The sequence below is a fragment of the Mangifera indica genome, chromosome 16, assembly GCF_011075055.1.
Source record: "Mangifera indica cultivar Alphonso chromosome 16, CATAS_Mindica_2.1, whole genome shotgun sequence".
NCBI lineage: Eukaryota > Viridiplantae > Streptophyta > Magnoliopsida > Sapindales > Anacardiaceae > Mangifera > Mangifera indica.
Window position 1 is genome coordinate 10978767 of NC_058152.1, and position 14318 is coordinate 10993084.

The following is a 14318-nucleotide window of genomic DNA, read 5'->3' on the forward strand; positions in this document are numbered from 1 at the left end:
TGTGAAACCAAGCTCGTGGGTCTTCTTTGAGGTTGTAAATGGCCTTGTTTAACTTACATACAAAATCGAGTTTGTCAGGATCAATAATTGCAAATAATTTAAAGAACCAAGATCTATAATTGCAAATTCAGTTTCAGTAAAGAAAGAAGTTTGTGAAAAAGTGTTGTTGTAGATGCAATTAAAACAATATCATCAACATACAATAATAAAATTGTCATACTATAACTAGCTTTGAGAGTAAACATAGAACTATCTATAGCACAAGAGTTGAATTTGATTTGGCACAAAAATTATGTGAATTTGTGAAACCAAGCTTGTGGGTCCTATTTGTGGTCGTAAATGGCCTTTTTTAACTTGCATAAAAAATCGAGTTTGTCAAGATGTTCAAACCTTTTTGGTTGTTTCATCTAAACATCTTCTTGCAGGTTGCCATGTAAAAAGGTGTTTTTGACATCTAATTATTGAATGCACCAACTCTGTTAAACTATGATGCTTAATATTATATGAATGATTGTCGACCTTACAACTGGGTTGTATGTCTCATCATAATTTAGGCCAGCTCCTTAAGCATACCCCTGTACGACTGAACGCACTTTATAGCATGCTATAGAACCATCTGCCTTTCTTTTGATTTTTTAGACCCATTTACTACTGATCAAATTTATGCTTAGAGGACAAGGAACAAGAATCCAAGTGTTGTTCTGAATTAACACATTATACTTATCTTTCATTGCATTACACCATTTAGAATGTTGCTTCGTTTGATTGTAATTGAATGGCTTAGAAAGGGTAGAATTAGAGGTACTCACAGCTGTGTTGTTATTTTTCAATGGCTAAAGGGCTTATTCTTGTCCAAAATATTCTTTTATCTCAAGTTTCCATCATTTAACTTTGAAAATCCCAAATACCTACCTATAGATATAACACAGGACATTCACGAGCTATGTGTGATTTCATAACAAATTTGGCACTGCATATGTTGGAAAGTGGGAGAAAAATTTGGTGAGAAATTTGGTTTAGAACCTATGATACCTAGTATTGGAGAGTTATAATAAGAAGAGAAGCCATGTCCTAAATGAAAAACATTACTAGTTTGGGATCCTTGACCAAATGGGAAACCACAATTAATGAAGTTATGTGAATAATTGTGTCCATGTCCATGACCAATATTATCAAAATGAAAGGATGGCTGTGGTTGAGAAGTTTTTTAGATGTGAAATTTCGTCCTTTACCCTAGGTCAAATGTTGATTAGCAATAAGTGCAATAAAAGTGTTTGTCGATGAAGAATGATTATGTTTGAGACGAATCTCATAAAGGAATAATTGAGAACAGGTATCAACAAAAGACGATAAAGGTTTTTTGGGCACTAATGTTTATAACAACACTATTGTATTATGGAGGAAATCTTTCAATAGCTTGAAGGAAAAGATTGGCTTCGGTGATGGTATGTCTAATAAAGGTAAAGGAATCTAATATTGTTTTCAATTTTCGAAGGTATGCATCAATAGAGAAATCTTTTTTTTGAGTGTTGTAAAACTCACTTTTTAGTTGCAAAAGCCGAGAGAAGGCTTGATCCTGAAAAAGTTTTTCAATCTCAAGCCAAGCTTCTCTAGCTATCATTGTTTGATTTGGTTTGAGAAGCTGTCGCAAATTGTCAATTAAAAGAGTAGCTTGGATCCATGGAAGAACAATATTATCAAGTTTGATCCATAAGAAATAGGAAGGATTAGAAACAGATTCTCCATTATCACTTGTAATGGTTTTTGGTGGACAAAGAGAAGTACCATCCACATGCCCAAGAATATCATAAGTGGTAAGGATAGGAAGAAAAAGAGAATTCCAAAGTAGTAAATAATTGGTATAAGTTAAAGTTTTTCCAACATAATTTCTGATGTTTGAAACAATGAATGAAGAATGATTTTGTGACAGATTTGATGATGTTAGAGAAGCAGAAGATGAAGAAATTTCAATTTTAGATTCTTTGGTGGACATGGTGCAAGTAAACAAGAACAAACTACCTCAAAATAGAAAGAAAAAATAATAGAGACAAAAAAAAATCAATTTAACTCTGATACCATATAAGATTATTCTTGGATGAAAACCCACTACACTGTGGGAATAAATTACATTGGTATTATTAATGTAATACATATGTAAATTACAACAAAAGTATAGATAAAGATAACAAATTATAAAAAGATAACGCTAATAAACGATAGGATATAAAAACTAATTTACATGTGTACAATCCTTTTTTTTTTTCATTTGTATTGTATACAATATCATTCCTGTGGCAAGTTTCTTTTCAGTTCTTCTCTGATCTTCATCTCAACTACGGGATTTTTCGAGATCAACCAGAAGAACCAAGAGAGAGCTGTCCTACTTGTGTCCTCAGCTGCAAAAAAAAAAGTGCAATCAAGTTGTCTCTTATAATTTTCTCATCAGTAAGTGCTGCTCCAGAGATCTCATGTCCACTCAAGTAGAGATTCAAAAGATTGAAACTTTCTTCTTCCTCCACCTCCATTCTTTTCATTGATTCGCTAAGTATTTCTCGTCGAGTCGAAATTTGCTTCATTGCAAACTTATCTACTGTTTTAATACTATTACTATACTTTCTTTCCCAATTCTAAGCCACATTTGAAGCTTCCACAAGCTTTCCGGCATAATATGCCGAGAAAATATTCCTTCGCAGGCATCATCAATTGCATTTGAAAATGGAATTTCTGGGAATTCAATACAGAGAGTCTTAGGGTTGAAACCAGTGGAGATGATGCTAGCAAAGTCGAGCTGGAAAAAGCTGGTTCTTTAAAATATCGGGAATGGTTTTTGCTGTGAGTTGATTAAACTTCCTGTGGCTTAAAAAATAACGAATCCTTTTGATCTGAGACTTCCATTCTTCAAATCAGAATTGAAAAAACCATGATTTCCAACTATGTCCAATCTATTTCTCCGTTCGGGCCCTTTGAGATATCTTGAAAAGTCTGATGTCATGATGTGGTGCACATTTTCTGGATCACAAGTGCCTGTCAAAGCTTGTTGAGAGAAGCTGGTTTTGATACAAAATGTGCCCTTGCTTTTCTCCAGTGCTTTAGTAATTTTGTCATGGGACAAAACCCAGTTAAGAACTGCTTCCACCAATATTCCAAAGACTGGCAAGCTTTGTAAAAGGTCAATTTTTTTTCAGGTTATGGTAGAGAAAGAGAAAGAAAAAAAAAAAAAACCAATACCAAGATCATAGAAAGTGCCATATCTGCAAGAGGTTTCGATAGAACAAATTCTCTAGGCCCTATTATTTTTGTAGTTAGAATTCAATTATAAGTAGAAATGATCATAAGCATTAATTTCATTGTTATGTGCACCCAATTTTAAGTATCTAATTAAGTATTCAGATAATATATTATCATATGATTGAATATTATTTTATTTCAAAATTACATAATCACATAATAATAAATTATATGAGATTAATGTTTGTGATCGTTACGTCTATTCCATTCAAGGGTAGGTTTTTTTTTTTTTAAATCAAAATGAGTTGATGCTTGTGAGTGATCAATGTTACAATACAATTAAGTTTGGTGTGTATGATAAGTGTAATTAGGAGACAATTCAAGATTGTTAAGAATAAACATGAAGCATTTTTTATATGAGTAAACAAGAAGAAAACATGAAGCATTTTTTATGTTTGTTTGTGGTAATAGTCCATTGTGGAGATTATATATAGTTGACGAAGATTGCTACATTGTCAAATCTTCTTCACTATATTAGCAAATGTAATAGCTCATGTAATTTTTTATCATGTTTTAGCTCATGTACTGAAATCGTTGATTCTAAAAAAATTTTGCATATTCTAAGTGACTTCAGACCTGAATTTGATCTCATTAATGTTTCAAGAAGAGAAAATTTAACTAAAAGAAGACTTGAATTTGATGCAATAATTGTGAATTTGACCTCATTAATGTCTCAATAGGAAATTTAACTAGAAGAAGCCCAATTTGAATTTAAAAAATAGGTCATGTTGAGAATCCTACATTGGTTTGGAATCAAGTTGGGTGTAGCCAAGGGAAGAACTAGGCACTTTTAAGGTAGGTCTAGCCTACCCCTAATTCTAAAGTTTTTTTGAAAAATTTTAGCAAGCCCACCTTCATTTGTTTTATTGGGTCTGCCTCTTAACTGTGATTTTTTTAAGTTTAAACAGGCCCAAAACCTCAATTTATAAATCCCACACATCTCAACCTAAATCGGATTCACCATTCCTCTTCGATTTTTCTTCCCTCATTCTCTCTCATTTTTCATTCTCTCAAAAATTTGATAAGCTGTTGCACTATTGCTTTCAATTTTCCAGGTAAAATTTTTATTTTTCTGTGACAATTTCATATTGATACGCTGAGTTTGTGTTATGAGAAATAAATTGTTGATATGTCCTTGCCGGTTTATGCTTGTGGATTGTTAATATTTAGCCTGAAAATGATGAGTTTGTGTTGTTTTAATGGTTGTGTTATTGTATGCGTTATAAATAGTTAGATCCGCTAAGTTAAGTTTTATTTTCTTTACTTTTAGGTTTGAGCTGATGATTCCCTAGAGAACAACTCATCAAAGTTAATAAAAAAATTATAAAAAATGAAGTGTGTACAAATAGCTAGGTAAATATATACAAAAATATTAAATAATATGACTTTATGCTTAACCAAAAAAAGGTAGGTAGCGTGACTAGGATTTGATTCGAGTCAAATTTATTCGAGCTCGAAAATAAGTTTGGCTTGAGTGAACTCAAGTTCAAGTTCGAGCTTGACAGTTCAATATTTCAAGTTCAAATTTGCGTAGTGTTCGGTTTGCTAAACTTATGAGCCTAGAAATTTTTGATATGAATCAACTAAAACGGTATCGTTTTGATTAATACAAATCAAAATGGTGTTATTTTAACTAATAAACATCAAAACAACATTATTTTAGTTTTTTTGGCTTGACTTTAGTATTGAACCTAATTCAAAGATCGGTTCAATTCGAATCTAACCCTAAAAGCAACTTTGATTCATGACATGATTCCATAGTGAGGAACTAGACATAAAATCATTATGGTTCATTAGTAGAACATATTCTATTTGAATTGAATTAAACTCAAATGTGCTACAATTACTAGTATATATAAAACTCTAAAATAGAACTGAAGCATTATCATTGTTATTTGATAATGATACTGCATCAAAATGATACTATTTTAACTAATATGCATCAAAACGATGTCATTTTAGCTATTTTTTGCTCGACTACAGTATCGAACCAAATTCAAATATCAACTCAACTTGCACCTAACTCTGAAAGCAACTTTGATTCATGACATGATTCCATAGCAAGGAATTGGGCATAAAATCATTATAGTTCATGGGTGGAACATATTCTGTTTGGATTGAATTAAACCAAGAAGTGCTACAATTACTAGTATACATAAACTCTAAAATAAAATTGAAGCATTACCATTTTTAGTTGAACTTTAATTAACTATGATAGCATGTTAAATTTAAATTGTTATCATTGTTATTATGTGGCTAAGACTTTGCTTTAACTTAGTGAAATTGGTTATGTGAAGTTTTGTTGATAACAAATTGCCAAGTTTGATGTACATAAAGTTTATATTTTTTTTTTGTTTCTATTTATGTGAGTTTATAAGGTGATTTATATAAGTTTATATTTACCATATGAGTTTGGTGGTATTATACATTCCAATTAGAAAATCATCATTGTTTGTGTAGATTTAATATTTGATCAAGTGTTAAAGATAAAATATATGTTGATTGGTTAACAATGATGGGGCTATGGAGGTTGCCCCTCAACGAAAATCTTGGTTCCACCTTAGTTGGTAAACAATGATGGAGCCATGGAGGCCCACCCCTTAGCAAAAATCATGGTTCTGCCCATGGGTGTAGATATATAAATGTGAGAGAATGTTTTGCCTCTTTAACTAACTTTTGAGATGAGAGAGACCGAATAGTATTTTTACAGGCCTTACAATTGGTGTCAAGACTAAGATCTAAACAATTTCATCCAAAAGTCCACAAAGATTTACAAGTCTATTTTGAAGTTCTAATTTGATAAAGTTTATCCTTGGAGACCCAAATGTAGGGGAGGTTTTCCTCTTTTACCTTGGTTGATCTGATTGAAAGGGAGGTAATTAAGTTTGACAATGAGAGATATTGGATCGATAGATTAACGTATGAGGGAGAGGATTGTTGAAAATCCCACATTAGTTAAAAAATAAGTTAGGCATAGGTATATAAGTGTATAGAAGAAAATCTTACTCTTTAAACTAGCTTTAAGAGTTGGAAAGGTTCAATAAAACTTATAGAGACCCTACACATTAATTAGGCAAACATGTTGTGTATAATGGATATGCAGAATAATAACTCCTCAACTTTCTATGTTAGATGCACATTGTAATAAAGTGCTTGCATACATGGCTCACTTATACTTAGAAGCGTGTTACATGTGCCCCATATTACAAAAAACCTTATGTATCTATATATAGTTACAAGACAATTCAATTAACATATAATCTTGTGAAAGACAAAACATCCAAAGACATTCTTCAACAAGGCTAACTTAAGGAAGGGTTCTGTTCATCTAGTATATCCACAAAGAGTTGTTTATTCTGATCTATTGTCATGCAAGTATACTATCAGTGGACATATGGCTAGAAAGATTAGGTCATTTGTGTCTTTCTATACTAGCCCATGGTTTGACAAGCATTAATGTCAAAAGATTAATACAAACTGGAAAATATCTATATAGAGATTTTTACAAGAATGACCTAATCTCTTACGTCAAATTAAAAAAAATCTAAACTATTTGATTGAAAATTTTCAATTATTTTTTTGAAAAACAATATTTTACGTCTTATAAAAATCTATAACTTCCTTTATTTGTGAAGGTTTAGACATATGAAAATGACTAGATAAAATAGTTAAACATTAAGTAGATGTAGAGAGTTAATACAGTTCATCTTTATAGATTCTAAGAAAAGAATTGTGTTGATTTTTTTGTTCCTCATAAGACAATAATCAAGAAAGAAGTTAAACAAGCAAATGCCAATAATTCAATTAAACTGGAGTTTGTATATTTATTCAACTCAAATAAGTCAAATTTAAATTAAAGAATTTTTCTCTCTTTGACCTTAAGATCAATGTTTTATCGGCATTATTACATCAAAGTTTGTCATATTAATAATTTTTTTCTTTAATGACTTTTTTTAATTCTATTTAGGCATTACTATTTATCATTCAAACTTAATTTCAAACTAATAGTTTTATTCTTGAGTTAATTGGATTCGAATTTATCTATATTCATAATCATTGTATATATTACTTTTCTAAATTCTTTTTCAGCGAAAAGATTTAACATATCTGCTAATCTTATTTTCAATTAGGTTATAATTTTATTGAGGAAAATATATGTGTGTGTGTATATATATATATATCACATATATTTCATTGCATTATATAGGCAATAATTTTATTAAGAAAAATTAATATTATATATACTTATTTTTAATATTTAATTAAATATTATTTTATTCTTAATTTAAAATATTTTCCCTAATATTGATTCAGTAGAAAGAGATAGTATAAGCGGAAATAACACAAATCTAAAAGCATAAAAATACATACCTAGTTTAAAAATCTAAAACTTTGATGATGTAATACATTTATGTCAAAATCAATAACATACTTTATTTGTTTTGTTTTTTTATTTTTTATAAAAATTTCTTCTAGATAAAGAGAGTATTAGAGAAAAAGTATTTTATGATTTTGAGTGTAAAAAGTAATATCATAATAAAAGTTACATTCATTTATATTAAAAGGGAAAATAACAATTAACTTTAATAACTGATCAAAATTAAAAAAAAAAATTATTTTTATATATATAAAGATAATTTTATCATTTAATTTTAATAAATTAGGTCATAAATGGATGGGATCCAATAGATAGGTTCCCTCAATGAACTATGATAGATACCTGTCCCAATGGCTTATGTCATGTCATGTATCATATTAATGAATGCCGAGCACAGTGGACAAAATTTTCTGCAACTACATATTTTGATGGACCGTTTTACCTGTCCAATTAATGAATGCACTGACACAAAGTCCACGCAACTTTAAATACAGTTGGTTTTAAATATAAAATTATATAATTACAAAATAATATATAATTTAGATTTTTAATTAAACAGTTAAATTATATATATATATAATTTTATTATTTAAAAATTTTATATTATAAAATATTATTTAAATAAATAATTAAATATTTAAAATAAGATATATATGTATAATTTTATTATTTTAAAATTTTCTAATTAGTTATTTACTTTTTTTTTCTCAATTTCACCAACAACCATGGGTTGTCGATGGTGAGATGAAACTAAAAGGTTTTAAATCAAATTTAAATCAATTAATTTTATTCTGAGCTTGAGATTGATTTAAAAATTTAAAAACTTGATAAACTCAAACTTAAACTTTTTTTTATTTTATTAAATCAGACACTACTTAATTAAATTCAATTCAACTTAATTCTCTATTTTGATATATTTATACGGAGGAAAAGTTTACAATATTAATTTGTAGGAATCATGATACTTATCCTCAATTTTCATTGAAGACAAAAGAGAAAATTATAAATATTGTAAATTATCCAAAAGAATTTTACTTTTAGTCTCAAAATAAGTTTGTCATCGGACAGAGCAACAGAAAAATCTAAGTCATCGTCAATCTTCAAATAGACAGCTAGTAGGCTGTCCCGGCAACATGTCAGCTTTCACATGGCCATGTCGTGTCACTGTTTCAAACCAAATTATCGGACAAGTTTATACAATCATGTAACAGAATCCATTTTGAATGAACTGCGCAGCCCTAGATTGAGTAAATCACAATTTTAACCAAAAATTTCAATAAATTAGCTAAAAAGAGTAATGTTATTTGTATTTTTTTAAAATATATAATATATTATTAAATAATTAATTATTATTTTATCTTTAATTTAAAATTATTTAATTTTATTGGATTTCACACACCAAACAAAAGAAAATTCGTCTCATTTACATTCAAAATCATCATTTCTTCGACCAATTAATTAATAAATAATTTTTTATTATCTAATAACTAATTTTTAAGTATCTTTTGATATAATAATTAAAATTTGAAAAATTTACCCTAAACCTCAAATTTTATATTGGCAGAATATATTCATCATTTTATGGGAAAATAAACAAATTCTACCTACAAATCACACCTAATATAACTAATAATTTTCATCAACTAACAACTACCTTTTTTGTTTATTTATTTTCTATTTATTCTAAATTTTAGATGAGATTTTGGAGGAGAAAGTGTTTGAAATGTTGGGTTCTTAAGATTAAAAAAACTATGGGTAAAATATGTATTAATTTGAGGTCTTCGTTATGTATAATCCGTTAGTGTTGATAAAATTATGTTAATTTAATTAATTTCCCCTAAATAAATTACTATATTATTCTTACCAAAAATTTTAAAGAAAAAAGTCACTATTGTAGTCTTACAAGTATTCGTTGGACATCACCAATTAATGGCATAAATAATATCATTAATAAGATAAATAATATTATTAAAAAGGGATTTAAATCAAACTCAAACTGAATTATTAAGTTAATTCAAATTTAGTTCAAATTACGCAAAACACCAAACCCAGTCTAATTGGCTCATGATAGATCTAGTCCTATTTATTAGATGAAATGCATGATTGGTATTGCTTTATTTATTTCAATCTCAAGCATAAATTTGTAAACACAGCACAAACTCAGACTAAACCCACAGCTCTCAATATGGCAATAATTGGCCTTTTTGAGATTTTCGTTGCCGTCATTAGCTTCTTCATTCTTAGCTGCTTCATCAACAACAATGGGCCGCCCAGGAACTATCCATTGGTGGGAATGTTGCCAGAACCTTTGATTAACCTTCAAAGGATTCATGATTGGGCTACAAAAATTCTAGAGAGAAACAACTGTACTTTTCTGTTCAAAGGTCCATGGTTTTCAAACATGGACATTTTAGTTACGGTTGATCCAGCCAACATACACTACATAATGAGTTCAAACTTCTCCAACTTCCCAAAAGGACCTGATTTCAAAGAAATATTTGATGTTCTCGGAGATGGGATTTTTAATGCAGACTCAGATTTGTGGAGAAGCCAAAGAAAAGCTGCTCAAATGTTGATGAATCATCAGAGGTTTCACAGGTTTTTGTTGAAGACCAGCTTGGAAAAACTGGAGAAAGGGCTGATCCCAATCCTGGAACATGTGGCCAAGCAAGAGAAAACTGTGGATTTACAGGATTTGTTCCAGAGATTTACATTCGATTTTACTTTCATATTGGTTGCAGGATATGATCCAGAGTCTTTGTCTATTGAATTTCCTGAAGTCCCATTCGCAAGGGCCCTGGAAGATGCTGAGGAATCGATATTATACAGGCATGCTTTCCCCGAAAGAATCTGGAAGCTACAAAGATGGCTAGGCATTGGACAAGAAAAGAAGTTGAAGAAAGCCAAGGAGACATTAGATCGAATCGTCTTCGAATATATAAAGAAGAAAAGAGAGGATTTGAGCTATGGAATTCAAGCGAAAGAAGAAGACGGTGTGGATTTGTTGACATCATACATGAATGAAGAGCACCAAACTGTAGCATTGAAACTTGATGACGAGTTCTTGAGAGATACAATTTTAAGCTTCATGATTGCTGGGCGAGACACAACAAGTTCAGCTCTCACTTGGTTCTTCTGGCTTCTTTCAAAGAACCCACAAGTGGAAACCAAGATTAGAGAAGAGCTTACACTAATAACTCCAATGGACAAAACCAGTGCAAAATGGTGGAAATTCGACATCAAAAAGTTAAACAAGCTTGCTTATCTACATGGAGCATTGTGTGAAACATTAAGGCTTTACCCACCAGTTCCTTTTCAACACAAGGTCCCGATGGAGCCAGCCATCCTTCCAAGTGGGCACCGAGTTACTCCGAAGAATAAGATCTTGTTTTCCTTGTATGCGATGGGAAGAATGAAGTCGATCTGGGGAGAGCACTGCCTGGAATTCAAGCCTGAGAGATGGATTTCGGAGAAAGGAGGGACCAAACATGAGCCTTCGTACAAGTTTTTAGCTTTTAACGCAGGACCAAGAACTTGCCTTGGCAAAGAAGTGGCTTTCACTCAAATGAAGGCTGTGGCAGCCACCATAATTCATAACTACAATGTTCAAGTAGTGGAAGGACAACAACATTGTCCCAACGTATCAATCATTCTTCACATGAAGTCGGGCTTAAAGGTAAGATTACTCAAAAGATGGCCTGATCAGTAGAAGTGGCTGTTAGATTGCATGTAGTTTAATATGCTTGGTTCGTAATGAGTCAAGTTTCAAATTTAATAAAAACTGCAATGTCTAAGTTCTATCTTAGTTACAAACACTTCTCGGGATCTCAATCTGCAGTTTCTCGGGGGCTTTGCAGCCAGTAGAACCAAGGAAAATCTAATAAAATGGTCGGATTTGTATATCCAGATTTATGCAAAAATCACAAAGATCCATACGTGACTTCTAACTCTATAACCCAGTGGTTGCTTGAACAGAACTTGAATACATGAATTCTAACTTACACATCCCTGCAACTCGAGAACTCAAGAGTTTATGCCAACGGATACATCTTCTCGAGGCATAAATTTTCGGATACAACATGTCCATTTCAGCCTTTAATTTTTCACTAAAATGGGTACATGCCTATTCATCTTATATACACCAGAACAGCACTTTCATCCTAATTGGATGCATTTGTCTCCTAAGATTACCATTCTGCGCAGTCGAATCAGCTTTACATTCATAATTGGTAAATGCACAAGATTAAAAAGAAAATTCATTTCCATCTCTTGGCATTCTTCTGGCCTTTCCATTTTTGTTTTGCCACCTGAAAAGCCTGCATTTTTTGTTTCTACCCAATTACATGATAATATATCATCTGCATATTTAAATTATATATCAATAACTTGTGGGATGGCAATGGGGAGGGGTGGGGAGGGGATATCAATCCCCGTCCCCGTCCCCTCCCCATCCCCTCCCCGTCCTCGCGGGGAAAAATCTCCTCCCCATCCCCGTCCCGTCCCCGTGGGGAAAAATCCCCGCCCCGTCCCCGCGGGGAAAAATCCCCTCCCAATACCCGTAAATATAAATTTTAATTCCTTTATGTATTTCAATAAATAAAATAAATCATATTCTCTCAAAATATCACTTGCTACAAGAGCTACAAAATATTCATTATTATTTTAGTTCAAATACAATGTTTTCATAAAATCTAACAATATGCAATAATCAATCTCTTCATTAGTAGCTCTTCATGTATGTGATTTAGGGTAATTTTATAATAACATTAAATTTAACACTTTTCATTCACTTCAATTGATTTTATCAAGTTTATAATTTGTTTTTTTTTTGTGTAAAACCTGGTGGATTGACTAACTAAGTTTTGAAGTTGAAATAAAATTAATTTGGTGCATTTGCATTTTATGATAATGAGATTCTTGGGTCTTTTTAATATATTAGATTAATAGTTCAGAAATTAGTAAAAGCTGGTAATTAATAATTCAAAAATTAGTAAAATTAAAGTTATAGTTTTAATAAATCATAATGTAAAAATTTCTAGAACTTAATAGTTTAGAAATTATTATATTAATATATTAGATTTAAGGGGTAGGGTGGGGTGGGGTGGGGTGGGGTGGGGTGGGGAGGGGAGGGGAGGGGCGGGGCGGGGCTGGGAGGGGCGGGGCGGGGAGGGGAGGGGCGGGGCGGGGCGGGGAAATATGTATCCCCATCCCCGACCCGTCCCCGACTACGGGGATTTTTTTCATCCCCATCCCCGCCCCTCTCCCGTTTTTATCGGGGAATCCCCTCCCCGTTAGGGTCGGGGACGGTCGGGGCCCCTAAAATCAGGTCCAAATTGTCATCTCTATGTGCACATAACATTGTTCAAAATATAATTATACTATCCCCAAAGTATAAATCAATATAAAAAAATTAACGTCTCAATTTACAATTTTTACCCAAAATATTATATATACCCAATTTTAAATATTTAATTATATATTTAAAAAAATACATAATTATTTAATTAAATATTATTTTATTGCAATATGACACATTAACATATATAATTTTATTAAAACAGATATATATATATCTTAAATTTTATTAATTAGAAGGGATAATTCTGTTATATAAATAATTAATTTATATGTAAATATTAAATTAAAAAAATAATATTAAGAGGGTATTTATTTGGTTATTTATGATAAGTAAAATTTTGTGGCGAAGGAAAGAGAGATGGACAGAGAAAGAATGAATGAATACAAAATAAAGTTGGAGAATTGGAGATATTGTATTTACAGGTCTTGTGGTATAGATTTTGTTGGCTTAAATTTAGTGAGGGAGACTCTTTTGATATTTACTGCCACGTGTAACCTAATGCGTGACTCTGATTTCGCCACGTTTTTATATAATCTTTTCGATTTTCTGGAAAATATAAAAATCATTTTTATAATAATTCATATTTAATAATAAGCCTTGTATTGGGCCCATTGGATCTAGAGAGTACAGCCCAACACAACGAAGTAAAGAAGTTCTTCCCTCACTTTGGGCTCTTAAATTGAAAATCTCCGTACAAAAGAAATTATATTTTATATATTAACGATTATACGATATTATGTTATTAAATATTATTTTATTTTTAATTTAAATTTATTTAATTATATATTAATATATCATTATTAATATATAAATTAATACTCATTATTAGTACATAAGATTTTATTATTTTTTAAATTATATTAAAACTTTATACTTGCATCAACAAGAAGTGATAGAAGTAATATTTTTTTAATTTTTTTATCATATAGTGTCCATAATTAGAATTGAAGTCTTGACTTTGTGAGAGCAAGTCATAGATCTTATTTCTCAAAAAGAAGATTTTATTTTAAGTTCTAAAAATCTATGATGACACGAATTATATTTTCAATATTAAACTCAGAATATGTTCAGTCAGTACTCTACATTGCAAAACCAAGATGCCAACACTTATTTTGGCAATCTCCCTTTCTTTTTAGTTTTGAATTTCTTCACCTTGCAATCTCTAATTTCTAATTATTGAAGTTATTTGTTTAAATTTTATCACAATATATATTTTTAACAAGCTTAACTATGTTATTTTACAATAACACTACATACAGTAATAATGAATACTAATTTATACAGTAATAATAT

General features: G+C 30.7%; 1 protein-coding gene across 1 annotated transcript; it reads left to right on the plus strand.

The window, feature by feature from the left end:
• Nucleotides 1–4244: 4244 nt before the first annotated feature.
• On the plus strand, nt 4245–11471 carry LOC123198473 (alkane hydroxylase MAH1-like). Its single transcript, XM_044613154.1, has 2 exons — nt 4245–4343; nt 9820–11471. The coding sequence occupies exon 2, from the start codon at nt 9852–9854 to the stop codon at nt 11373–11375; it is 1524 nt and encodes a 507-aa protein (XP_044469089.1). The 5' UTR covers nt 4245–4343; nt 9820–9851; the 3' UTR covers nt 11376–11471.
• Nucleotides 11472–14318: the final 2847 nt, after the last annotated feature.